This window comes from Clupea harengus, chromosome 24 (genome assembly GCF_900700415.2).
Source record: "Clupea harengus chromosome 24, Ch_v2.0.2, whole genome shotgun sequence".
Lineage (NCBI taxonomy): Eukaryota > Metazoa > Chordata > Actinopteri > Clupeiformes > Clupeidae > Clupea > Clupea harengus.
In genome coordinates this window covers 11,834,556-11,862,486 of record NC_045175.1, presented here as the reverse complement: position 1 = coordinate 11,862,486, position 27,931 = coordinate 11,834,556, and the positions used below count along the sequence as shown (strand labels likewise).

Here is a 27,931-nt window from a genome sequence, read left to right as displayed (position 1 = left end):
CTCTGAGGAAAAAAGAAACAAAGATAGAAGTCACAATCGCTCACACCTAACCGAGCAAATGATGACACATACTGGAAAAAAACCACATGAGTGTTCTCAGTGTGGAAACTCCTTTAAGGACACTTCTAGCCTCAAGAGACACCAGAGGATCCATACTGGTGAAAAGCCGTATCAGTGTTCTCAGTGTGAAAAGGCCTTTAGCCAAATAGGTCCTCTCAAGACACACCAGAGGATCCACACTGGGGAGAAGCCGTATCAGTGTTCTCAGTGTGAAAAGGCCTTTAGCCAAATAGGTCCTCTCAAGACACACCAGAGGATCCATACTGGGGAAAAGCCGTATCAGTGTTCTCAGTGTGGAAAGGCCTTTAGACACATGTCTGCTTTCAAGACACACCAGAGGATCCATACTGGGGAAAAGCCGTATCAGTGTTCTCAGTGTGAAAAGGCCTTTGGCCAAATAGGTCCTCTCAAGACACACCAGAGGATCCATACTGGGGAAAAGCCGTATCAGTGTTCTCAGTGTGGAAAGGCCTTTAGCCAAATAGGTCATCTCAAGACACACCAGAGGATCCATACTGGGGAAAAGCCTTATCATGTTCTCAGTGTGAAAAGGCCTTTAGCCAAATAGGTCATCTCAAGACACACCAGAGGATCCATACTGGGGAAAAGCCGTATCAGTGTTCTCAGTGTGGAAAGTCTTTAGTAACATGTCTGATCTCAAGACACACCAGAGGACCATACTGGAGAAAGCCGTATCAGTGTTCTCAGTGTGAAAAGCCTTTAGCCAAATAGGTCATCTCAAGACACACCAGATGATCCACGGTTCTGATGTGCTGCCCTGATAAAACCAGATAAAGTTTTTACTTTCTTTAAAATGTCTTTGGTTTAATTCATTTTAAACAAAATGTCATGAACATGATTATGGCTAATTTCTTCATGTCTGAAGCATGTGTTGGGGTAAAGATTGAAACCTAAGTTTTTCAAGAGTTTGATGGTGTTGAGGAGGGGTGTGTGTGCTTGTATACAAACTACAATCTACAAGCATCTACTAGCACATGTACAAGTAAAAGTAGTGTATGCATCAGCTGTCTAGATATGAGGCCATAAACAGATCATCATGTGAAGGCTGTGAGCTTGGCAACAGCTGAAATATGTGTTGAGTCTCGGGGCGGGGTGGGGGTGCACAGAAAGGGTGGTAGGGAACAAAGCATTGTCATTGTCAAAAGGGTACACAGACAAACATGGCTACCTCGAGAAAACAGACTCTGCACTCACTGTAGTAATCGGGTAGTGGAGGATGAGTTTCTTTTCCTGACAGAATGTAATAAGTACAACAACATCAGGGGAACCTACTTCTCAAGAACAGAAGATATTTGCTCTGGGTTTATAAAAATGAAAAAAGAAGAAAAATCACTCCTAGGAGAAATAGGTGAATACAAAGACCTAATATCCTAGTGTCTACTCTCCTGCCATATATTGAGAGAGAATACCACATAACTGTAAATAATGAATAAAACATTAACATTTATTGTTGTTTTCTCTCTTTTCATCGGTTAATTACATACATTTTTTACTGAAAGGTATGTCATTATATTTTATACTATTTTTCACTTTACGATTTTTTACTTCATTTGTTTGTCCATTATTATCATTATTATTATTATTATTATTAGAAACACTATTATTCACAAAACAAAATGTACTTTGCACGAAGAAGACTGATTGACCAGAATTTAATTGATGAAGAGTTTTAGGTTTGGCTAAATTGTCCAGACACATCAGGAAATACACACAGTAGACAAACCTTACAAATGCTCAAGATGCAGAGATGCCGTCTGTGTGAAATCACAGCCCAAGGTTCATCAGGGCATACACACAGGAGAAAAGGCCTGTTAGGGTTCTCAGTGTGGAATGGCTTTTAATCAAAAGTGTCATGTGAAGAAGTATTGAAAGATACAAACAGGAAAAGTGCCCCATCAGTGGAGTGCAAGTGACGAGAGATTCCCTGCACCCTAAAATCTTATCCCCTAATGCTCATCATTTTAGAAATCTAACAGTAATGCTTGAGGTTCATCAGAGGATTCACTTTGGAGAAAATCTGTAGGAGTCCTCTACATGTGGGAAAAGCTGCAGAACTGAATGTTTTTGGGACCATGTGTCTCTAAAGTCACTGTTATTTAGTGTGACCCATGTCAGGTCGGCCTGGAGATTAACACCTCCCACTGTAAAACCCAGGATAATTAAACTGAGACTTTCTTCCTTCTAGTCAGAGAAGTTGATGGATCTACTTGTGTAACCATTGCCTGACAAATCTCAAATGCAAATCTCAAAATCAGAGTCTCAAATGTTGATTAAACAGCATATTTTTTAAATGAACAGTAAGGATTTCAGTACTACCACAAGCTCAGTATGAAGCATTACATCTACAAACAATCTAATTGGACAAAAGTGTGTGAGACATAAGTGTGCAATGAGGATGTAGTATGATGTCACCACGGCTGAAAATGCACTGCAGGGGAGCACTGGAGGCAGGCACTGCTAAGACCCTGATGGCCAATGACCACATCAGACATAGCACTGCTGATAGCCTCATGTTGAGGATGAGTTGCTTTGTAAAACTTTTGCATTTCATCAATGTTTTTTTAGTTGGAGTACTGCCAAGAATGAAGCTATTATTATTAATGTGAGTTGCATATGCTCTTGTGGTATTTTTAGAGTAAGATACATTATCATATGAGGTAAAAACCCTTGAATTGTAGTTGAGCTGGACACACCACTGCCATCCACAGTAAGGCAAAAACAGATGAAAAGTAAAGTATTCAGGAATTAACGATTGGGTAAATGTCTGGGATTCTTGGTCAAATAATAATGTCCCTGTGTTACTAGGCAAAAAAAAGTTTTTTAGGGGTCCCATTGAATTCTAATTTATTCCATTATTTTTAAGTGGAGCTTCACACCTGTATGGTAGGTCTGATATTAAACTTCCTCTCTATCCTTATATCAGTATGATAGACACACGCACAAAAACACTACATGCTAAATAAATACTCCCCTATACATAGAGGTGATGAACACAGCTAAGACCAGAATGGAAGCTTCCTTCAGTTTACCAGCCACCCGAACTTTACTCTCCTTCCCCATCACATTTCAGTTCACACCCCCAGCCCCCTACTACACTCCTTTGTGGAGTTTCTGCAGGCTGAGCTATGGCCATGCCCACCTGAGGACCATCAGACGTGTAAACGGTTCTCATAGACATGTAATTCCTGCCCATAACCCTTTGTCATGCTAGTTTGCATTTCAAAAGGTCCTGAACCTGATTGGCTAGGTTTGAATCCAGGAAGATAATAGGTCAGGCAGAAGAAGCATTATATTAACACCACAGAGTCAGATTACTAAACTCACCTTTTCAAGGCTGGCACTGGGATGCTCTGGAAGCATACTCTAGGTGAAATTCATCAGCAGTACAACTATACTGTAGTTCTGTGAAGATTTTCACTATATCGCAAATAGATAGTTTAACCGAAAACAGAACGTCTGAAATGTCTGGATTTACTAAACCGACACAACTGCCCACTTCAGTGAAGCAGGAGATAAAAGAAGAAGAATTTGATGATTTCCTACAAGAGTATCTGTCAACAACTCAGACAGTGGAAGAAAAGACTGGACTAGAATATGAATGCAAGACTGAAATGTATATGTCACCTACCAGTACCTTGAAAGAAGAAAGGTATTCACCAATGGAAATCAAAGTTGAAGAAGAATTTGATTTAAGAGAAAATGATGACTTTGACTCTTCACCTACAAGTAAGTTGCTTGTTTATTGTAATGTGTTATTTATATTTACAATACTTGAATTTTAGAGAATGGCTAACTTGTGCTTCACAATATGAGACCTATTGAGAGAACATAGAACTGTGAATACCTTACTTATGGCATATTACCTGTAAGTCTGCTGCATTTCAAAGGAGAGAAAGTGTCTGTAATCATTTGATCTGAAGCTCTGTAAATTCATGCGTGTGTATCTCTGTTTAATATTACATTCAAGCTTCTGGTAGAACACTTTTATCCCAAGTCACTTCCAAGTGATGTACATTTCTAACAAATAACCAATATATCAAAAATACATATCAAATATATGTGCCAGTATTGTAGAAATTGCATACCAGAAAGAGGAGAAGAGGGAAATATTGTTTTATTTTTTCTTCTTACAGGAGACTTCAAAGGATCCAATCTAACAAGATTTGGAACTCTGAGGAAAAAAGAAACAAAGAGAGACCCAATTGCTCACACCTAACCGAGCAGATGATGACACATACTGGAAAAAAGCCACATGAGTGTTCTCAGTGTGGAAACTCCTTTAAGGACACTTCTAGCCTCAAGAGACACCAGAGGACCATACTGGTGAACAAGGCCGTATCAGTGTTCTCAGTGTGGAAGGCCTTTAGTCACATGTCTTCTCTCAAGACACACCAGAGGATCCATACTGGGGAAAAGCAGTATCAGTGTTCTCAGTGTGAAAAGGTCTTTAGCCAAATAGGTCCTCTCAAGGCACACCAGAGGATCCATACTGGGGAAAAGCCATATCTGTGCACTACTTGTGGGATGAGTTTCAAGAGGAAATCATGTCTCACCACCCATCAGATGACACACTCGGGAGAAAATCCACATCACTGTTCAGAGTGTGGGAAGGTCTTTAGCCACATGTCTGCTCTCAAGGTACACCAGAGGATCCATACTGGGGAAAAGCCGTATCAGTGTTCTCAGTGTGGGAAGGCATTTAGAACAAATGATCAACTCAAGACACACCAGAGGACCCATACTGGTGAAAAGCCGTATCATTGTTCTCAGTGTGGAAAGGCCTTTAGTGCAATTAATCATTTAAAGACACACCAGAGGATCCATACTGGGGAAAAGCCGTATCAGTGTCCTCAGTGTGGAAAGGCCTTTAGACACATGTCTACTCTCAAGACACACCAGAGGATCCATACTGGGGAAAAGCCCGGTGTCCTCAGTGTGGAAAGGCCTTTAGTATAATTGGTTATCTCAAGACACACCAGAGGATCCATACTGGGGAAAAGCCATATCAGTGTTCTCAGTGTGGAAATGCCTTTAGTATAATTGGTTATCTCAAGAGACACCAGACTATCCACAGTTCTGATGTGCTGCCCTGATAATACTTGATAAAGTATAAGTTATTTAAATGTATTTGGTTAGATTAGTTTTAAACAACATGTGATGTACATGATTAAGGCTAATTTCTTCATGTCTGAAGCATGTGTTGGGGTAGAGATTGAAACCTTAGTTTTTCAAGTGTGTGATGGTAGATCTAAATGTGTTCTAGATTCAGCTTTCTAGATATGAGGCCATAAACAGATCATCATGTGAAGGCTGTGAGCTTGGCAATAGCTGAAATATGTGTTGAGTCTCGGGGCGGGGTGGGGGTGCACAGAAAGGGTGGGAGGGAACAAAGCATTGTCATTGTCAAAAGGGTACACAGACAAACATGGCTACCTCGAGAAAACAGACTCTGCACTCACTGTAGTAATCGGGTAGTGGAGGATGAGTTTCTTTTCCTGACAGAATGTAATAAGTACAACAACATCAGGGAAACCTACTTCTCAAGAACAGAAGATATTTGCTCTGGGTTTATAAAAATGAAAAGAGAAGAAAAATCACTCCTAGGAGAAATAGGTGAATACAAAGACCTAATATCCTAGTGTCTATTCTCCTGCCACATATTGAGAGAGAGAATACCACATAACTGTAAATAATGAATAAAACATTCACATTTATTGTTGTTTTTTCTCTTTACTTTTGGTTAATTACATACATTTTTTACTGAATGGTATGTCATTTTATTTGATAATATATTTCACTTTACGATTTTTTACTTCATTTATTTGTCCATTATTATTACTCACACAACCCATTGCCATGCTAGTTTCTTCACGAAGAACACTGATTGACCAGAATTTAATTGATGAAGAGTTTTAGGTTTGGCTAAATTGTCCAGACACATCAGGAAATACACACAGTAGACAAACCTTACAAATGCTCAAGATGCAGAGATGCCGTCTGTGTGAAATCACAGCCCAAGGTTCATCAGGGCATACACACAGGAGAAAAGGCCTGTTAGGGTTCTCAGGGTGGAATGGCTTTTAATCAAAAGTGTCATGTGAAGAAGTATTGAAAGATACAAACAGGAAAAGTGCCCCATCAGTGGAGTGCAAGTGACGAGAGATTCCCTGCACCCTAAAATCTTATCCCCTAATGCTCATAATTTTAGAAATCTAACAGCAATGCTAAAGGTTCATCAGAGGATTCACTTTGGAGAAAATCTGTAGGAGTCCTCTACATGTGGGAAAAGCTTCAGAACTGAATGAAACCTTACCAACGCTCTTTGAGGAAAGGATTCATTCAGAAAGGCACATTGAAGAGTCATCATAGGTGAACTCACCCCTCACCCACACTTTCAGTCCATGAGTTCTTACTGGAGAGAAGCCTTTTGTCTGTTCTGAATGTGGGAAGAGCTGTCTTTGAGTTCATACTGGAGAGAAGCCTTTTGTCTGTTCTGAATGTGGGAAGAGCAGTCTTTGAGTTCATACTGGAGAGAAGCCTTTTGTCTGTTCTGAATGTGGGAAGAGCTGTCTTTGTGTGTTCTGTACTGACTTCAGAGAATCCACACTGGGGAGAACACTCATGAATGCTCTGCGTGTGGGAAGAGGTTTGATTAAAGTTCTCATCTTTGGAGCTATTTTGAAACCATATGGCACACACACACAGAGAGAGAGAGAGAGAGAGAGAGAGGCTGTGGAAGTGATGCTCCCTAATAATAGGTCACAACTTGTGCCAGGGTTTGGGCCCTAATGATAGGTCACACTTGTGCTAGAGTTTGGGCCCTAATGATAGGTCACACTTGTGCCAGGGTTTGAGGAATAAACTGTGACCATGTTCCCTCCCAGAGGTGTGGTGGAATGAAAAATCAGAAACAATGTCTTATGATTCATATGTAGTTTATGCCCTTGTGGATCTTAGAGTTAGAATGAAAGTTAAAGTAACATTATGCAACAATTTGACACTTTTTGAGGTATGGCTTTATAGGCAACTAGTTTTGGTACCATCCTCAAATTAATTTTGATAGCATATGGTCATGTGAAGGACAGATAAACACCTGTGTCTTTCCCATTAGCCATCCAGGATAAGCCCTGTGTAGGTCTCTATACCGGGCTAGAAAACCCTGCAAAATTGGAAGAAAAGCTTTCACAGCATGACATTGTTAGCTATACTGCCAAAAAACACCAGTTAGTGTGTTGGCAAGCTTCTATCGGTGTCAACTGGGCTGTTGGTGGTGTTTGCAAGGTTTTTGCATGCCTTTTAGGTAGTTTTGGAACAGAACTCCTTATTGCTGCTTTAAGCAAAGGACCTCTTGAAGTATATCTGGTTGTTACATGTGTGACTCTGTTCCTGAGCTGTATGTGTGAGGCTGAGCTCTAAGAGGAGAAGAACTGAATGTTTTTGGGACCATGTGTCTCTAAAGTCCCTGTTATTTAGTGTGACCCATGTTAGGTGGGCCTGGAGATTAACACCTTCTACTGTCAGACCAAGGGTACTTAAACTGAGACTTTCTTCCTTCTAATCAGAGAAGTTGATGGATCTACTTGTGAAACCATTGCCTGACAAATCTCAAATGCAAATCTCAAAATCAGAATCTCAAATGATGATTAAACAGCATATTTTTAAAATAACAGTACGGATTTCAGTATAAACATACCACTAGTTCAGGATGAAGCGTTACATCTACAAAAAATCTAATTGGACAAAAGTGTGTGAGACATTAGTGTGCAATGAGGATGTAGTATGATGTCACCATGGCTGAAAATGCACTGCAGGGGAGTACTGGAGGCAGGCACTGCTAAGACCCTGATGGCCAATGACCACATCAGACATAGCACTGCTGATAGCCTCATGTTGAGGATGAGTTGCTTTGTAAAACTTTTGCATTTCGTCAATGTTTTTTTTTTGTTGGAGTACTGCCAAGAATGTAGCTATTATTATTAATGTGAGTTGCATATGCTCTTGTGGTATTTTAAAAGTAAGATACATTATCATATAAGGTAAAAACCCTTGAATTGTAGTTGATCTGGATGGACCACTGCCATCAACAGTAAGGCAAAAACAGATGAAGAGTAAAGTATTCAGAATTAACTTGGGTAAATGTCTGGGATTCTGGTGCAAATGATAATGTCCTGTGTTTTTGGTCCCATGAATTCTATTTATTTCCATATTTTTTTGTAGAGCTTCACACTGTTTGTAATGTCTGATATTAAACTTCCTCTCTATCCTTATATCAGTATGATACACACACACACACACAAAACACACATGCTAAATAAATACTCACCTATACATAGAGTATAAGCAAGCTTAGACAGAATGGAAGCTTCCTTCAGTTTACCAGCCCACCCCCATCTTCACTCTCCTTCCCCATCACATTTCAGTTCACACCCCCAGCCCCCTACTACACTCCTTTGTGGAGTTTCTGCAGGCTGAGCTATGGCCATGCCCACCTGAGGACTATCAGACGTGTAAACGGTTCTCATAGACATGTAATTGCTGCCCATAACCCTCTGTCATGCTAGTTTGCATTCCAAAAGCTCCTGCACCTGATTGGCTAGGTTTGAATCCAGGAAGATAATAGGTCAGGCAGAAGAAGCATTATATTAACACCACAGAGTCAGATTACTTAACTCACCTTTTCAAGGCTGGCACTGGGAAGCTCTGGAAGCATACTGTATGTGTAGTTCATCAGCAGTACAACTATACTGTAGTTCTGTGAAGATTTTCACTATATCGCAAATAGATAGTTTAACCGAAAACAGAACTGAAGTCTGAAATGTCTGGATTTACTAAACCGACACAACTGCCCACTTCATCAGTGAAGCGGGAGATAAAAGAAGAAGAATTTGATGATTTCCTACAAGAGTATCTGTCTACAACTCAGACAGTGGAAGAAAAGCCTGGAGTGGAATACGAATGCAAGACTGAAATGTATATGTCACCTACCAGTACCTTGAAAGAAGAAAGGTATTCACCAATGGAAATCAAAGTTGAAGAAGATTTTGATTCAAGAGAATATGATGACTTTGACTCTTCACCTACAAGTAAGTTGCTTATTTAATGTAATGTGTTATGTATATTTACAATAGTTGAATTTTAGAGAATGGCTAACTTGTGCTTCACAATATTAAGCCTATTCAAACCTATTCAGGCTGTGAATACCTTACTTATGGGATAATATATGTAATATCTGTCTCCTGCATTCAAAGGACAGAAAGTGTCTGTAATATTTTTTTCTGAAGCTCTGTAATTCATGTGTATGTATCTCTGTTTACATTTACATTAAGGCTCTAAGTAAACACTTTTATCCTAAGTCACTTCCAAGTGATGTACATTTCTAACAAATAACCAATATATCAAAAATATATGCCAGTATTGTAGAAATTCCATACCAGAAAGAGGAGAAGAGAGAATATATTGTTTAATTATTTTTCTTCTTAAAATATTACAGAAGACATTCAAAGGATCCAATCTAACAAGAGTTGGAAATCTGAGGAAAAAAGAAACAAAGACAGAAGTCCAAATCGCTCACACCTAACCGAGCATATGATGACACATACTGGAAAAAAGCCACATGAGTGTTCTCAGTGTGGAAACTCCTTTAAGGAAACTTCTAGCCTCAAGAGACACCAGAGGATCCATACTGGTGAAAAGCCGTATCAGTGTTCTCAGTGTGGAAAGGCCTTTAGCCAAATAGGTCCTCTCAAGACACACCAGAGGATCCATACTGGGGAAAAGCCGTATCAGTGTTCTCAGTGTGGGAAGGTCTTTAGTCACATGTCCTCTCTCAAGATACACCAGAGGATCCATACTGGGGAAAAGCCGTATCAGTGTTCTCAGTGTGGGAAGGTCTTTAATCACATGTCTGATCTCAAGAAACACCAGAGGATCCATACTGGGGAAAAGCCATATCAGTGTTCTCAGTGTGGGAAGGCCTTTAGTACAAATGATAATTTAAAGACACACCAGAGGATCCATACTGGTGAAAAGCCATATCAGTGCATTACTTGTGGGAAGAGTTTCAAGACAAACTCCCATCTCACCTCCCATCAGATCACACACTCTGGAGATAAGCCACATCACTGTTCAGAGTGTGGGAAGGTCTTTAGTCACATGTCTGCTCTCAAGGTACACCAGAGGATCCATACTGGGGAAAAGCCGTATCAGTGTTCTCAGTGTGGAAAGGCCTTTAGTACAATTGATCATTTCAAGACACACCAGAGGATCCATACTGGGGAAAAGCCGTATCAGTGTTCTCAGTGTGGAAAGACCTTTACTCGAGCGTATCATCTCAAGAGCCACCAGAGGATCCATACTGGGGAAAAGCCGTATCAGTGTTCTCAGTGTGGAAAGGACTTTAGTCACATGTCTGCTCTCAAGAAACACCAGAGGCTCCATACTGGTGAAAAGCCGTATCAGTGTTCTCAGTGTGGAAAGGCCTTTAGCCAAATAGGTCATCTCAAGACACACCAGAGGACCCATACTGGGGAAAAGCCATTTCAGTGTTCTCAGTGTGGGAAGGTCTTTAGTCAAATGTCTGCTCTCAAGACACACCAGAGGATCCATACTGGTGAAAAGCCGTATCACTGTACTCAGTGTGGAAAAGCCTTTAGCGAAATAGGTAATCTCAAAACACACCAGAGGATCCATAGTGGGGAAAAGCCGTATCAGTGTTCTCAGTGTGGGAAGGCCTTTAGTACAAATGCTAATTTAAAGACACACCAGAGGATCCACGGTTCTGATGTGATGCCCTGATAATACTTGATAAAGTTTTTACTTTCTTTAAATGTTAAATGAATTATAAACAAAATGTGATGTACATGATTACGGCTAATTTCTTCATGTCTGAAGCATGCACTGCAAAAAGTGAAATCTTAGTAAGATGAAATATCTTCAATCAAGGCAATATATGCTTGTTTTTGTCTGACAAGATATTTCTTCTTACCAGGCATTTTTTATATTAGAGCATTTCACTTGCTTCAAGTGTTTCAGTCCTTAATTATCTTAATGAGGTTTTATTACTGGTTCTGAGCACGTTAATGCTTGAAACTAGAATTACCGTAATTATAAGGCAGTATAAGTACAAAACTGCTTTGTCAAAGTCAGAATTTCTTATTTCAAGCATCTTATCCTTCTCATCTCTACATATATAAAAAACAGATAATGACCAAAGGAATTAATTGTTTTACAGCACAGCACAGCAATTATGTATTCCTGTAGACAAAATACTATACAGTGCAAAGACAGTATTTAACTAAGTCAAACTTTTGCTTTAAGAACAGACTTTATCATCCTTTAGCAGGTTAAAGTGAGTGAGGAAAACGTGCTTATATTCAGCAAATGCTAGCACCAGCATCTTGAAATGAGGCTATTTGCTAGGCAATTTACCTTGAAATCAGTACAGCTACACTAAAAACAGGTATGTTTGCCTATATCCCCAAAAGATTTAAGAATTATTTTCTCAATATGTAGACAAATGTGCTTAAATTCAGCAAATGCTAGCACCATCATCTTGAAGTAAGGCTATATATTAGGCAATTGATCTTAAAACCAGTAAACCTACACTAAAAACAAGTACATTTTCCTACATATTGAGAAAATGATTCTTAAATGTTTTTGTATCTAGGCAAATATACTTGTTTTTAGTGTAGCTTGACTGATTTCAAGAGAAATTGCCTGGCATATCACCTCATTTCAAGATGATGGTGCTATCATTTGCTGAATATAAGCAAATTTTTGTACATTTCAAGAAAATAATTCTTGAATTGTTTTGTATTTAGGCATGTACTTGTTTTTAGAGTAGATTTACTGATTTCAAGATACATTTCCTATGTTGACTCATTTCAAGATAATGGTGCTAACATTTGCTTAATATAAGCACATTTTCTACATAGTGAGAAAAACATTCTTAAATCTTGAGAAAATAATTCTTACATTTGTTTTGTATTTAGGCATATGTGCTTGTTTTAAGTGTAGTTGTACTGATTTCAAGATATATTGCCTAACATATAGCCTCATTTCAAGATGATGGTGCTAGCATTTGCTGAATATAAGCACGTTTTCCTACATATTGAGAAAAGAATTCTTAAATATTTTGACAAATGTACTTGTTTTTAGTCTGGCCACACTCGCTTTAAGATACATTTGGGTTCTTTGAGGCTAGATATTTTTACTTTTTTTACAAAGTCTTGGTAAGTCAAATCTTCCTGTTCTGTTGGCAGATAATTTAGCTTATTTTAAGTGATATATACCCCCTTTTTTACTTTTTTTTCTTGTTTTTGAAGGCTGATTTTTTGCAGTGTGTGTTGGGGTAGAGATTGGGGTAGAGATTGAAACCTAAGTTTTTCAAGTGTGTGATGGTGTTGAGGAGGGGTGTGTGTGCTTGTATACAAACTACAATCTACAAACATCTACTAGCGCATGTACAAGTAAAAGTAGTGTATGCATCAGCTGTCTAGATATGAGGCCATAAACAGATCATCATGTGAAGGCTGTGAGCTTGGCAACAGCTGAAATATGTGTTGAGTCTCGGGGCGGGGTGGGGGTGCACAGAAAGGATGGTAGGGAACAAAGCATTGTCATTGTCAAAAGGGTACACAGACAAACATGGCTACCTCGAGAAAACAGACTCTGCACTCACTGTAGTAATCGGGTAGTGGAGGATGAGTTTCTTTTCCTGACAGAATGTAATAAGTACAACAACATCAGGGAAACCTACTTATCAAGAACAGAAGATATTTGCTCTGGGTTTATAAAAATGAAGAGAAGAAAAATCACTCCTAGGGCAAATAGGTGAATACATAGACCTAATCTCCTTGTATCTACTCTCTTGCCACATATTGAGAGATAATACCACATAACTGTAAATAATGAATAAAACATTAACATTTATTGTTGTTTTTTCTTGTTTCATTTGGTAAATTACATAATTTTTTTACTGAAAGGTATCGTAAAGATACCTATTTCCGCCCCAGCTATTAAAAAAGTGACAAACAGTTAAAAACATTTATAGATCGAAAAATATTTAATCAATCAATCTTACATATTTCAGTAGCGGTGGGTGTCTAGATTAGGACTGGTAACTTGTTTGGATTTCAACTGAAACGTGTTTTCAGTTTTTTTCCGTTGTGTAGACCGACACGCAAATTTAGCTGATACAGGAGGTGGAACCCATAATCACCCTTTCTGTATATATGTCTATGGAAAGCTCTATGACCCTCACAAATTCTCGTCGCGAAATCGAATTCGTTCAGTTGGTTTTCATGAGGGTTTGTACACACAGAAATAAATCGCTGTCTAGTACACTTAATAACGCTGTACAACTGCAATTTTTTGCACACATACATACGTATGGTGTTTAAAATCCGTTATCCTGGTTGATACAGAAATCAATATTAAGTAACGTTTACCTGCGTGAGGGCGATTATAGGTCTCGGGCGGAAATAAGGGTTGTTGCGATATGTCAGTTTATTTTATTATATTTTTCCCTTGACGATTTTTTACTTTATTTATTTGTCCATTATCATTAGTATTATTATTCATAGAAACACTTTTATTCACACCAAAAAAAATCGACTTTGCATGAAGAATTTATTTGATGAAGAGTTTTAGGTTAATCAGAGAATACACACAGGTGAAAAGGCCTACTAGGCATTTCGCTGTGGAACAGCTTTTAATCAAATGTGAAGAAGTATTGAAAGACACATACAGGAGAAATGCCCCAATCAGTGCAGTGCAAGTGACAAGAGATTCCCTGCACCCTAAGATCTTATCCAACATGAAATAACACAAATAGGCAAATACTCATGATTTTAGAAATCTTACAGTAACAGCTAAAGGTTCATCACAGGATTCACTTTGGAGAAAATCTGTAGTAGTCCTCTACATGTGGGAAAAGCTTCCCCAAAACCCACAGGTGCAACCAGCCATCAGATCAACCACAGGTGTGTTCTGTACTGACTTCAGATAATCCACACGGGAGAACCCTCATGAATGATCTGCGTGTGGGAAGAGGTTTGCTCAAAGTTCTCATCTTTGGAGATATTTTGAAACAGAAAACATATGGCACACACACAGAGGAAGAGAGAGAGAGAGAGGGAGAGAGAGAGAGGGAGGGAGAGAGAGAGGATGTGGAAGTGATGCTCCCTAAAAATAGGTCACAACTTGTGTACCGGGTTTGGGCCCTAATGATAGGTCACACTTGTGCCAGGGTTTGAAGAATAAGGTGTGGTGGAATGAAAAAAATCAGAAACAATACCTTATGATTCATATGTAGTTTATGCCCTTGTGGATCTTAGAGTTAGAATTACAGTTAAAGTAACATTATGCAACAATTTTACACTTTTTGAGGTATGGTTTTATAGGCAACTAGTTTTGGTACCATCCTCAAAATCATTTTGATAGCATATGGTCATGTGAAGGACGGATTAACACCTGTGTCTTTCCCACTAGCCATCCAGGATATGCCCTACATAGGTCTGTATACCGGGCTAGAATACTCTGCAAAATTGGAAGAAAAGCTTTCCCAGCATGATATTGCTAGCTATACTGCCAAAAGACACCAGTTAGTGTGTTGGCAAGCTTCTATGTGTCAACTGGGCTGTTGGTGGTGTTTGCAAGGTTTTTGCATGCCTTTTAGGTAGTTTTGGAACAGAACTCCTTATTGCTGCTTTAAGCAAAGGACCTCTTGAAGTATATCTGGTTGTTACATGTTTGACTCTGTTCCTGAGCTGTATGTGTGAGGCTGAGCTCTAAGAGGAGAAGAACTGAATGTTTTTGGGACCATGTGTCTCTAAAGTCCCTGTTATTTAGTGTGACCCATGTCAGGTGGGCCTGGAGATTAACACCTTCTACTGTCAGACCAAGGACACTTAAACTGAGACTTTCTTCCTTCTAATCAGAGAAATTGTTGGATCTACTTGTGAAACCATTGCCTGACAAATCTCAAATGCTGATTAAACAGCATATTTTTAAATTAACAGTAAGGATTTCAGTACAAACATACCACTAGCTCAGTATGAAGCATTACATCTACAAACAATCTAATTGGACACAAGTGTGTGAGACATACGTGTGCAAAGAGGATGTAGTTTGATGCCTCCGTGGCTGAAAATGCACTGCAGGGGAGCACTGGAGGCAGGCACTGCTAAGACCCTGATGGCCAATGACCATATCAGACATAGCACTGCTCATAGCCTCATGTTGAGGATGAGTTGCTTTGTAAAACTTTTGCATTTCGTCAATGTTTTTTTAGTTGGAGTACTGCCAAGAATGTAGCTATTATTATTAAAGTGAGTTGCATATGCTCTTGTGGTATTTTTAAAAAGTAAGATACATTATCATATGAAGTCAAAACCCTTGAATTGTAGTTGATCTGGACGCACCACTGCCATCCACAGTAAGGCAAAAACAGATGAAAAGTATTCAGATTTAACTGGGGTAAATCTCTGGGATTCTGGTGCAAATGATAATGTCCTGTGTACTCACAAAAAACATTTGTTTAGGTCCCATGAATTCTATTTATTTCCATTATTTTTGAAGTGGAGCTTCACACTGGTGTAGTAGTTCACATATACTACGGTAATGTTGGCCATAGTATTACGGTAATTACGGTATCTGTATGAGCCACTTCACTATCTGTATACCGGCATTCGAGTTATAAGTAAACGGCAAACAGACGTATCTTCTCTCTGTCTCCGTGTGCCCTTCCTTCACCTACAAATATTACAGTGGCGACGAGGTAACAAAGTGAATCCACATCAGTGATGAAAACTAAAGGTGTTTGATGAGTATAACTTCTCCTAAATGCAAGATTTCCCATGTTTTCTGGTTCGGAAGAAACCGTAAATGCTAGCTGCTGAAATAGTTTCGATGCTAAGCAAGGCACAACATTTGAAAGCGCAAGAGCGCCCTCCTGTGGTGAGTGACTAACAAAAAGGGAAAATTGTGTTCAAGACAAACAGGAAGTGGTTTAAATTGACAAAGAAAAACGGAGATTAACTGAAAGGGAAGTCAACTGAAGGATTTCTTGAAAGAGGGGAAATTATAAAGTTGCAGAGACATTCAAATAAGACTACAACTGCAGAAATGGCATATATCGGAAAGGTTCCGGAATTTGACAGTAAGAAAGAAGATTTTGATTCATATTTGGAAAGGTTTGAAAGATGGCTGTCTGCAAATGACATTGATGCAGGGAAGAATGCTGATGTATTCGTGAGTGTTTTGGGTCCGACTGAATATGGATTACTAAAAAATTTGGTTGCACCGAAAAAAGTCAGTGAGGAGACTTACGATAGCCTCACGAAAGCCATGTCACTGCATTTCAAGCCGAAGCCTATCTTGATAGCGGAACGCTTCAGATTCTACAAACGACAGCAAAAGCAAGATGAATCAGTCTCTGAATATATCCTTGCACTGAAGAAACTAGCGAGCACTTGTGACTTTGGACAATTTCTCAATGATGCACTCAGGGATAAGTTTGTATGTGGCCTCTTAGGGGAGCGGTATCACAAAAGGCTACTCTCTGAAAAAGAACTTACTTTCAAAAAGGCCTGTGAAATTACACTTGCTCTAGAATTGGCCTACAAGGACACAAAAGAATTGAGAGAACATGCTGAGAAACCAAAAGGTGCAGTTAACAAAGTCTTCAATACTTCAAGTGAAAGACGAAATCACATGAAAGGTCAAAGTTCACGTTACGACCGGCAGGATGATTCTAGAGGAAAACAACGGGTTTCAGAGAAATGGCAGTGCTATCGATGTGGCAAAGATAACCATCAACCAACTGAATGCCACTACCGCACTGAAACATGCCATGGATGCGGGAAGGTTGGACATTTGAAAAGAGTCTGCAAGAAAATAAGACAGAGGGACAAAGCGCAAATGGTCATAGCAACCAGGGAAACGGATGACTCAGAAGATGGTGATGACGATGAGCTGGAATTGTTTACAGTATACACTGCACAAGGAAAGAAAGACGGCATTTTTGTCAGCATGGAGTTATCTGGGAAACCAGTGAAAATGCAAGTGGATACGGGTGCTTCAGTATCTTTGATTCCAGAGTCCCTTTATCAGGAGCAACTGAAGAATTGCCCACTAAAACCAGCTGCCATTCACCTGTCTTCATACACAGGAGATATCATACCTGTGCTGGGGAAGGTCCTGGTGCCGGTGAAGTATGGGGAACAAGAGTGGAAGTTGCCACTTGTGGTGGTTAAAGGCAGTAAACCGCCATTGCTGGGAAGAAATTGGCTGCAGAAGATAAAGCTGAACTGGGGCAAGATCTTCAGCCTTCAGAGAACTGAACCACTCACACTGCAAGACATGCTTGAAAAGCACAAAGACTTGTTCAAGGATGGATATGGGAAGATTAAAGACTTCAGAGCAAAGATTAGAGTGCAGAGCAGTGCCAAACCAATCTTCCACAAGTCACGACCAGTACCTTATGCGTTGAGGGAAGCAGTGGAAAAAGAACTTGAGCGCTTACAGAAGAACGGAATCATTACACAAGTGGAAAGGAGTGATTGGGCTGCACCTATCGTCGTAGTACCAAAGAAAGACAAGACTGTGAGATTGTGCGGTGACTACAAAGTGACTGTGAATAGATGCATACTCCCAGAAGAATATCCTCTACCAAACGCTGAGGACTTATTTGCTACTCTGGCTGGCGGAATAGTTTTCAGTAAACTTGACCTGTCCTTCGCTTATCAACAATTGCAGCTTGATCCAGAATCAGAGCAGTATCTGACGATACACACACACAAAGGCCTCTTCAGATACCACCGTCTGGCCTACGGTGTCTCCACAGCTCCGGCAGTGTTCCAACACACAATGGACCAAATCCTTCATGGAATGGAGAATGTAGTGTGCTTTATGGATGACATCCTTGTCTCAGCGCCTACAAAAGAAAGACATTTAGCAATATTAGATGAAGTCATGAAAAGACTGGAAAAGCATGGAATAAGGATCAAGAAATCAAAGTGTGCATTCTTGCAAGATTCAGTGGAGTACCTCGGATACAGAATTGATGCACAAGGACTTCACCCAACAGCAAGCAAGGTAGAAGCCATAGTAAACGCACCAGCTCCACAGAATGTTACAGAGCTAAGATCATTCCTGGGATTGCTTAATTATTATGGAAAGTTCTTGGCAAATGTATCTACATTACTGCATCCACTTCACCAGCTGCTACACACAGACACACCATGGACATGGTCAGAGAAATGTGAAGACGCATTCAAAGCCTGCAAACAGCGTCTCCTGAACAGTAAGTGTCTTGCACACTATGACCCAGAGAAGCCTCTTAGGCTAGCATGTGACGCCAGTCCATATGGTGTTGGTGCAGTAATTTCGCATGTGCTACCCTCTGGTGAAGAGCAACCAATTGCTTTTGCATCAAGGACTCTTTCATCAAGTGAGCGAAATTATGCTCAAATTGAAAAAGAAGCATTGAGCATAATATTCGGTGTCAAGAAATTCCATAAGTACCTGTATGGAAGGAAGTTTGTGCTTTTGACCGACCACAAGCCACTTTTGACCATATTAGGCCCCAAATCAGCAGTTCCAACTCTTGCTGCACTCCGCATGCAACGCTGGGCCTTAATCCTACTGGCATATGACTATGACATCCAGTATAGACGTTCCAGTGACCACGCCAATGCAGATGCGTTGTCACGTCTTCCATGCAAGCATGACGCTGATGAAAGCACAGATGAGAATGAAGCCTTCTGTGTGTCCCATGTTGAGCAGTTGCCCGTGTCTGCCAAAGACATAGCAGAAGAGACTAGACTTGACCCAATCCTCTCTAAGGTCCTGGATCTGACATTGTCAGGATGGCCAAAGTTTGTGCCCAATCCAGAGCTCAAGCCATTTTACTTGAGGAAGGACCAGTTGTCTACAGACCAGGGATGTATTCTTTGGGGGTCAAGGGTAATTATACCGCCGAAGTTCAGGCAGCGTCTTCTGTCAGATGTGCATGAGGGACATCCAGGAATGACACGGATGAAGGCATTAGCCAGAAGTTTCCTGTGGTGGCCTGCACTAGACCAAGAGATAGAGAATCACGTGAGTCAGTGTGCAGCGTGTGAGACTACACTGAACAGACCTGCTGCAGCACCTCTTCATCCTTGGTCATGGGCTACAACACCGTGGGAAAGGATACATGTGGACTTCGCTGAAATCAACAAGCAGCACTACCTGGTGGTAGTAGATGTCTATTCCAAATGGCTAGAAGTCCTGCCTACACAACTAACAACAGCAGAGAAGACTGCAAATCTTCTCAGGAACCTCTTTGCGTCATATGGTCTGCCAAAGGTGCTCGTGTCAGACAATGGCCCTCCCTTTACATCGACGGAGTTTGAGCAGTTTCTCAAGAATAACGGAGTACGCCATGTTCTCACACCACCTTACCATCCTGCGTCTAACGGAGCAGCGGAACGAGCGGTACAGACTTTCAAGAAAGCCTGGACGCGACTGGAAGCACAGTCTGTGTCACCCCATCTACGGCTTGCTCGGTTCCTGTTCACATATCGAAACACTCCTCACACAGTCACTGAACGCACCCCGGCTGAATTGTTCCTGAAAAGACAACCACGCACTCGCCTGTCATTACTGAAGCCGGACATATCCGAAGTGGTGGTCAAGCATCAGCTACAACAGAAAAAGGCTCATGACAAGCGGGCAAAGCCTCTCCGGATGTTTAATCTGGGAGAGAGGGTGTTAGTTCGAGATTTCAGACATCCTAAGAAACTGTGGATTCCAGGGGAAATTCTGCAACGAAAAGGACCTCTGACCTCTGTAGTGCAAATAGGTCAACGCCAAGTCAAGGTGCATGTGGATCACCTTCGGGCATCTAAAGCTTCAACACGTCCAAGCAGAATGGATGACAGCGATTTCCTGGACTACACAGCAAGCTCTGAGGACCAAGCAGAAAGCACGGAGCAAGAAGATGCAGCTGCTGGTGCATCTCCGGAAGCTCAACCTGAGCGCCGCTATCCTGAAAGACAGCGAACAGCACCAGAAAGACTGAATCTCTAAATGTTCATGTAGAGATGATGACTTATTTAGTCAGTAATTATGTTCAGACTGCTTACTGTTATGATTATGAAGTTTAGGGTATGTTACTGTTAATTGAACCCTGCATATGTAGTTTAAGGAATGACTAATGCAATGAAGTATGTAGTCTGGCTATATAGGTTATAATCTAGGAGGGAGGAGTGTAGTAGTTCACATATACTACGGTAATGTTGGCCATAGTATTACGGTAATTACGGTATCTGTATGAGCCACTTCACTATCTGTATACCGGCATTCGAGTTATAAGTAAACGGCAAACAGACGTATCTTCTCTCTGTCTCCGTGTGCCCTTCCTTCACCTACAAATATTACAACTGGTATGTAAGGTCTGATATTAAACTTCCTCTCTATCCTTATATCAATATGATAGACACACACACAAAACACACAAGCTTACATGAATACTCACGTATGCATACAGTATAAACAAGCTTTGACAGAATGGAAGCTTCCTTCAGTTTACCAGCCCACCCCCATCTTCACTCTCCTTCCCCATCACATTTCACTTCACACCCCCAGCCCCCTACTACACTCCTTTGTGGAGTTTCTGAAGGCTGAGCTATGACCATCAGAAGTGTAAACGGTTCTCATAGACGTGTAATTCCTGCCCATAACCCTTTGTCATGCTAGTTTGCATTTCAAAAGGTCCTGAACCTGATTGGCTAGGTTTGAATTCAGGAAGATAATAGGTCAGGCAGAAGAAGCATTATACTAACCCCACAGCGTGGAGTCAGATTAATACACTCACCTTTTAAAGGCTGGCACTGTGATGCTCTGGAAGTATACAGTAATTCACCAAGGATAGTTTGACCAAGTTTAATTATTTTCCAAAACAGAACTGAAGTCTTAAATGTCTGGATTTACTAAACCATCACAACTGCCCACTTCAGTGAAGCAGGAGATAAGAGAAGAAGAGTTTGATGATTTCCTACAAGAGTATCTGTCTACATGTAAGACAGTGGAAGAAAAGCATGGAATGGATTGTGAATGCAAGACTGAAATGTATATGTCACCTACCAGTACCTTGAAAGAAGAAAGGTATTCACCAATGGAAATCAAAGTTGAAGAAGAATTTGATTTAGGAGAATATGATGACTTTGACTCTTCACCTACAAGTAAGTTGCTTATTTAATGTAATGTGTTATGTATATTTACAATAGTTGAATTTTAGAGAATGGCTAACTTGTGCTTCACACTATTAAGCCTATTCAGACCTATTCAGGCTGTGAATACCTTACTTATGGGATAATATATGTAATATCTGTCTCCTGCATTCAAAGGACAGAAAGTGTCTGTTTTTTCTAAAGCTCTGTAATTCATGTGTGTGTATCTCTGTTTACATTCACATTTAGGCTCTAAGTAGACACTTTTATCCTAAGTCACTTCCAAGTGATGTACATTTCTAACAAATAACCAATAAATCAAAAATATATGCCAGTATTGTAGAATTTGCAAACCAGAAAGAGGAGAAGAGAGAATATATTGTTTCATTATTTTTCTTTTAAAAATATTACAGGAGAAATTCAAAGGATCCAATCTAACAAGAGTTGGAACTCTGAGGAAAAAAGAATCAAAGACAGAAGTCCCAATTGCTCACACCTAACCGAGCATATGATGACACACACTAGAAAAAAGCCACATGAGTGTTCTCAATGTGGAAACTCCTTTAAGGACACTTCTATTCTCAAGCTACACCAGAGGATCCATACTGGGGAAAAGCCATATCAGTGTTCTCATTGTGGAAAGGCCTTTAGCCAAATAGGTAATCTCAAGACACACCTGAGGATCCATACTGGGGAAAAGCCATATCAGTGTTCTCAGTGTGGAAAAGCTTTTAGCCAAAAAGGTCCTCTCAAGACACACCAGAGGACCCATACTGGGGAAAAGCCGTATCAGTGTTCTCAGTGTGGGAAGGTCTTTGGTCACATGTCTGCTCTCAAGACACACCAGAGGACCCATACTGGAGAAAAGCCGTATCAGTGTTCTCAGTGTGAAAAGGCCTTTATTACAAAAGGTCATCTCAAGACACACCAGAGGATCCATACTGGGGAAAAGCCGTATCAGTGTTCTCAGTGTGGAAAGTTCTTTAACCAAATAGGTCCTCTCAAGACACACCAGAGGACCCATACTGGGGAAAAGCCGTATCAGTGTTCTCAGTGTGGAAAGGCCTTTAGTCACATGTCTGCTCTCAAGACACACCAGAGGATCCATACTGGGGAAAAGCCGTATCAGTGTTCTCAGTGTGAAAAGGCCTTTAGCCAAATAGGTACTCTCAAGACACACCAGAGGATCCATACTGGGGAAAAGCCGTATCAGTGTTCTCAGTGTGGAAAGGCCTTTAGCCAAATAGGTACTCTCAAGACACACCAGATGATCCACGGTTCTGATGTGCTGTCCTGATAAAACCAGATAAAGTTTTTACTTTCTTTAAAATGTCTTTGGTTTAATTCATTTTAAACAAAATGTCATGAACATAATTACGGCTAATTTCTTCATGCCTGAAGCATGTGTTGGGATAGAGATTGAAACCTAAGTTTTTCAAGTGTGTGATGGTGTTGAGGAGGGTTGTGTGTGCTTGTATACAAACTACAATCTACAAGCATCTAGTAGCGCATGTACAAGCAAAAGTAGTGTATGCATCAGCTGTCTAGATATGAGGCCATAAACAGATCATCATGTGAAGGCTGTGAGCTTGGCAACAGCTGAAATATGTGTTGAGTCTCGGGGCGGGGTGGGGGTGCACAGAAAGGATGGTAGGGAACAAAGCATTGTCATTGTCAAAAGGGTACACAGACAAACATGGCTACCTCGAGAAAACAGACTCTGCACTCACTGTAGTAATCGGGTAGTGGAGCATGAGTTTCTTTTCCTGACAGAATGTAATAAGTACAACAACATCAGGGAAACCTACTTCTCAAGAACAGAAGATATTTGATCTGGATGTATAAAATTGAAAAGAGAAGACAAATCACTCCTAGGGGAAATAGGTGAATACATAGACCTAATCTCCTAGTGTCTACTCTCCTGCCACATATTGAGAGAGACAATACCACATAACTGTAAATAATGAATAAAACATTAACATTCATTGTTGTTTTTTCTCTTTACTTTTGGTTAATTATATACATTTTTTACTGAAAGGTATGTCAGTTCATTTGATAATATATTTCACTTTACGATTTTTTAGTTCATTCATTTGTCCATTATTATTATTAGAAACACTATTATTCACAAAAAAAATCTACTTTGCAAGAAGAAGACTGATTGACCAGAATTTAACTCTTCCAGCCCCAAGGGGCCCCGTGGGGGACTTGTTGGTATTTTTATTAATATATTTAAAAATCTCTGCGAGTTTTTGTCCTAGAAACATAAAACTAACACCCACAGCAACCTTGAACCCTTTTATTTTAAAATATGTAAAGTTTGAAACTAAAATATAAATAATCACTTTGTAAGGACAATATTACGAATCCCTTGCAAATTTCAGCCTCTGAGTGAGGTTTCGACCCTCCCATTAGCAAATGACAACTATTCATATGATAAGGAGATGGTAATTCAGTGATGACTATTGGGTCATGATGTGTCAAGTAAACCTGTATGAACAAAGACATTCCAGGACCACTACGTCATGGCCATTGACTCTGACCGAGGTGTCCCAGAATGTTCACACCTTTCTCATCAATATGCATAGTGGTCTAAGTGAAGAAAAGTGTCACATTCTATATTACTTAGAATTAGTATTGAAACCACACACACTTTCTGAATGCTAAACTCACCTATGTGGAGCAAACACCTATGTTTACAGGGCTCAGAGTAAAAAAGAAAACTTCCAAAATATTAACAATGTGTTTTTGTACAAAGTCTGAGCACCTCTAAAACTAGATTTCATTTGAATAAAAAACGTTTTTTACTACATTCCTTTTACTCTCATTTTATTATTGATGAGGTGTTCTAGAATATAATCATTGTAGTGGCTAAATCTTGCCAATTTGTTTGACCACTTCTTGGAGTTCCGGCGATTGTATCTTGACGCGTGATTTAAATAGAGTCCATGAGACGTGGATATAATGAACTTGTTTCCATTTATTTCGTACATCAAAAGTAAATTAAAGCATTGAAGTCTTTTTCACGGTCACGATTCACGCCTCCCGGTCCCGGTCACGCTCAATAATGATATGCGCGGGCCGCCGGAACTATCCACTCTCCTTGGCCTGGCACACCCTTATCCCAACGCCAATCAATGTCTGACCTATAGGGGGCACACACTCAGAACCAATCACAACTTCCTAATTTGGGATAATTCAGTACAAATCAAATCACCAACAACAATACAGTCACAAAAACAGAAATATCAACCAAATACTCCTAAATGGCTCCTAAATGGCTCCTCCTAAAAATGCCACTTTTGCCTCATGGTTTTTAGTTAGGTGAAATATACAAAAATATCAGGCATGGCAGACTACCTAACATGGTCAAAAAAAGGCCTTGGGGTTGGAAGTGTTAAACTTCCTCTCTATCCTTATATCAGTATGATACACACACACAAAACACACATGCTAAATAAATACTTACCTACAGTATGCATAGAGTATTAACAAGCTTAGACAGAATGGAAGCTTCCTTCAGTTTTTCAGCCCACCCCCATCTTCACTCTCCTTCCCCATCACATTTCAGTTCACACCCCCAGCCCCCTACTACACTCCTTTGTGGAGTTTCTGCAGGCTGAGCTATGGCCATGCCCACCTGAAGACTATCAGACGTGTAAACGGTTCTCATTGACGTGTAATTCCTGCCCATAACCCTTTATCATGCTAGTTTGCATTTCAAAAGGTCCTGCACCTGATTGGCTAGGTTTGAATCCAGGAAGATAATAGGTCAGGCAGAAGAAGCATTATATTAACCCCACAACGTGGAGTCAGATTAATAAACTCACCTTTCAAAGGCTGGCAATGTGATGCTCTGGAAGTATACTGTAATTCACCAAGGATAGTTTGACAAAGTTTATTTTTTTTCCAAAACAGAACTGAAGTCTGAAATGTCTGGATTTACTGAACCAACACAACTGCCACCTTCAGTGAAGCCGGAGATAAAAGAAGAAGAATTTGATGATTTCCTACAAGAGAATCTGTCTACAATTCAGACAGTGGAAGAAAAGCCTAGAATGGATATTGAATGCAAGACTGAAATGAACACGTCACCCATCATGACCTTGAAAGAAGAAAAGTATTCACCAATGGAAATCAAAGTTGAAGAAAAATTTGATTTAAGGAAATATGGTGACGTCGACTCTTCACCTACAAGTAAGTGGCTTGTTTATTGTTATGTGTTTTATATATATATATATATATATATATACAATACATGTATTTTACAGAATGGCTAACTTGTGCTTCACACTATGAGACCTATTGAGAGAACATAGAACTGTGAATACCTTACTTATGGGATACTACCTGTAGTCTGCTGCATTCAAAGGAGAGAAAGTGTCTGCAATCATTTGATCTGAAGCTCTGTAATTCATGTGTGTGTATCTCTGCTTATATTTACATTTAGGCTCTTGGTAGACACTTTTATCCCAAGTCACTTCCAAGTGATGTACATTTCTTAAACAAATAACCAATATATCAAAATACATATCAAATATATGTGCCAGTATTGTAGAAATTGCAAATCAGAAAGAGGAGAAGAGAGAATAAATTGTTTCATTTTTTTCTTCTTAAAATATTACAGGAGACATTCAAAGGATCCAATCTAACAAGAGTTGGAATTCTAAGGAAAAAAGAAACAAAGACAGAAGTCCCAATTCCTCACACCTAACCGAGCATATGATGACACATACTGGAAAAAAGCCACATGAGTGTTCTCAGTGTGGAAAGGTCTTTAGTCACATGTCTACTCTCCAGACACACCAGAGGATCCATACTGGGGAAAAGCCGTATCAGTGTTCTCAGTGTGGAAAGGCCTTTCGCCAAATGGGTACTCTCAAGAAACACCGGAGGATCCATACTGGGGAAAAGGCGTATCAGTGTTCTCAGTGTGGAAAGGCCTTTAGTACAATTGATCATCTCAAGACACACCAGAGGATCCATAGTGGGGAAAAGCCGTATCAGTGTTCTCAGTGTGGTAAGGCCTTTAGCCAAATAGGTCATCTCAGGACACACCAGAGGATCCATACTGGGGAAAAGCCGTATCAGTGTTCTCAGTGTGGAAAGGCCTTTGGTACAAATGAGCATTTCAAGACACATCAGAGGATCCATACTGGGGAAAAGCCTTATCAGTGTTCTCAGTGTGGGAAGGACTTTAGACACATGTCTGCTCTCAAGAAACACCAGAGGATCCATACCGGGGAAAAGCCGTATCAGTGTTCTCAGTGTGGAAAGGCCTTTCGCCAAATGGGTACTTTCAAGAGACACCAGAGGATCCACGGTTAGGATGTGCTGCCCTGATAATACTTGATAAAGTTTTTACTTTCTTTAAATGTCTTTGGTTAGATTAGTTTTAAACATGATTAAGGCTAATTTCTTCATGTCTGAAGCATGTGTTGGGGTAGAGATTGAAACCTTAGTTTTTCAAGTGTGTGATGGTAGATCTAGATGTGTTCTAGATTCAGCTTTCTAGATATGAGGCCATAAACAGATCATCATGTGAAGGCTGTGAGCTTGGCAATAGCTGAAATATGTGTTGAGTCTCGGGGCGGGGTGGGGGTGCACAGAAAGGGTGGGAGGGAACAAAGCATTGTCATTGTCAAAAGGGTACACAGACAAACATGGCTACCTCGAGAAAACAGACTCTGCACTCACTGTAGTAATCGGGTAGTAAAGGATGAGTTTCTTTTCCTGACAGAATGTAATAAGTACAACAACATCGGGGGAACCTACTTCTCAAGAACAGAAGATATTTGCTCTGGATGTATAAAATTGAAAAGAGAAGACAAATCACTCCTAGGGGAAATAGGTGAATACATAGACCTAATCTCCTAGTATCTTCTCTCTTGCCACATATTGAGATAATACCACATAACCGTAAATAATGAATAAAACATTAACATTTATTGTTGTCTTTTTTTCTTTTTCATGTGGTACATTACATTCATTTTTTACTGAAAGGTATGTCAGTTTTTTCATAATATTTTTCCCTTGACGATTTTTTACTTCATTTATTTGTCCAGTATCATTAGTAGTATAATTATAATTATTATCGAGACACTATTTTTCATACTAAAAAAACTACTTTATATAAAGAAGACTGATCAGAATTGAATTGATGAAGAGTTTTATGTTAATCAGAGCATACAGACAGGTGAAAAGGCCTACGAGGGTTTTCAGTGTGGAACGGCTTTTAATCAAATGCATTACATTTACATTTAGTCATTTAGCAGACTCTTCTGTCCAAACAATGTAACTGCTGTAAGTGCAAGTTAAGTACTAGTCGAAGTGCAAGTTTAGGATGGGAGGTGCTCTCTGAAGAGTTGGGTCTTCAAGAGCTTCTTAAAGGTAGAGAGGGACGCCCCTGCTCTGGTAGTGCTAGGGAGTTCGTTCTACCAACGTGGAACTACAAATGAGAATAGTCTGGATTGACGTACTTGCACAGACGGCAGTGCTAAATGACACTCATGAGACGAGCGCGGCATCCTGGGTGTAACATTTGCCCTTACAAGGGCATTTAAGTAGGTGGGAGCAGAACCATCAATCACTCTGTAAGCAAGCATAAGTGACTTGAACTTAATGCGAGCACCTAC

General features: G+C 40.0%; 1 protein-coding gene across 1 annotated transcript; it reads left to right on the top strand.

Moving 5' to 3' along the window:
- LOC116219233 (zinc finger protein 585A-like) lies at window positions 1-26,676 on the top strand. Its single transcript, XM_042703581.1, is given in 9 exon segments — window positions 1-590; window positions 593-695; window positions 4,278-4,404; window positions 4,468-4,999; window positions 5,002-5,162; window positions 6,502-6,535; window positions 9,632-10,863; window positions 21,802-22,527; window positions 26,070-26,676. Coding segments are annotated over 9 exon segments (4,002 nt in total). The 5' UTR covers window positions 1-58; the 3' UTR covers window positions 26,625-26,676.
- Window positions 26,677-27,931: the final 1,255 nt, after the last annotated feature.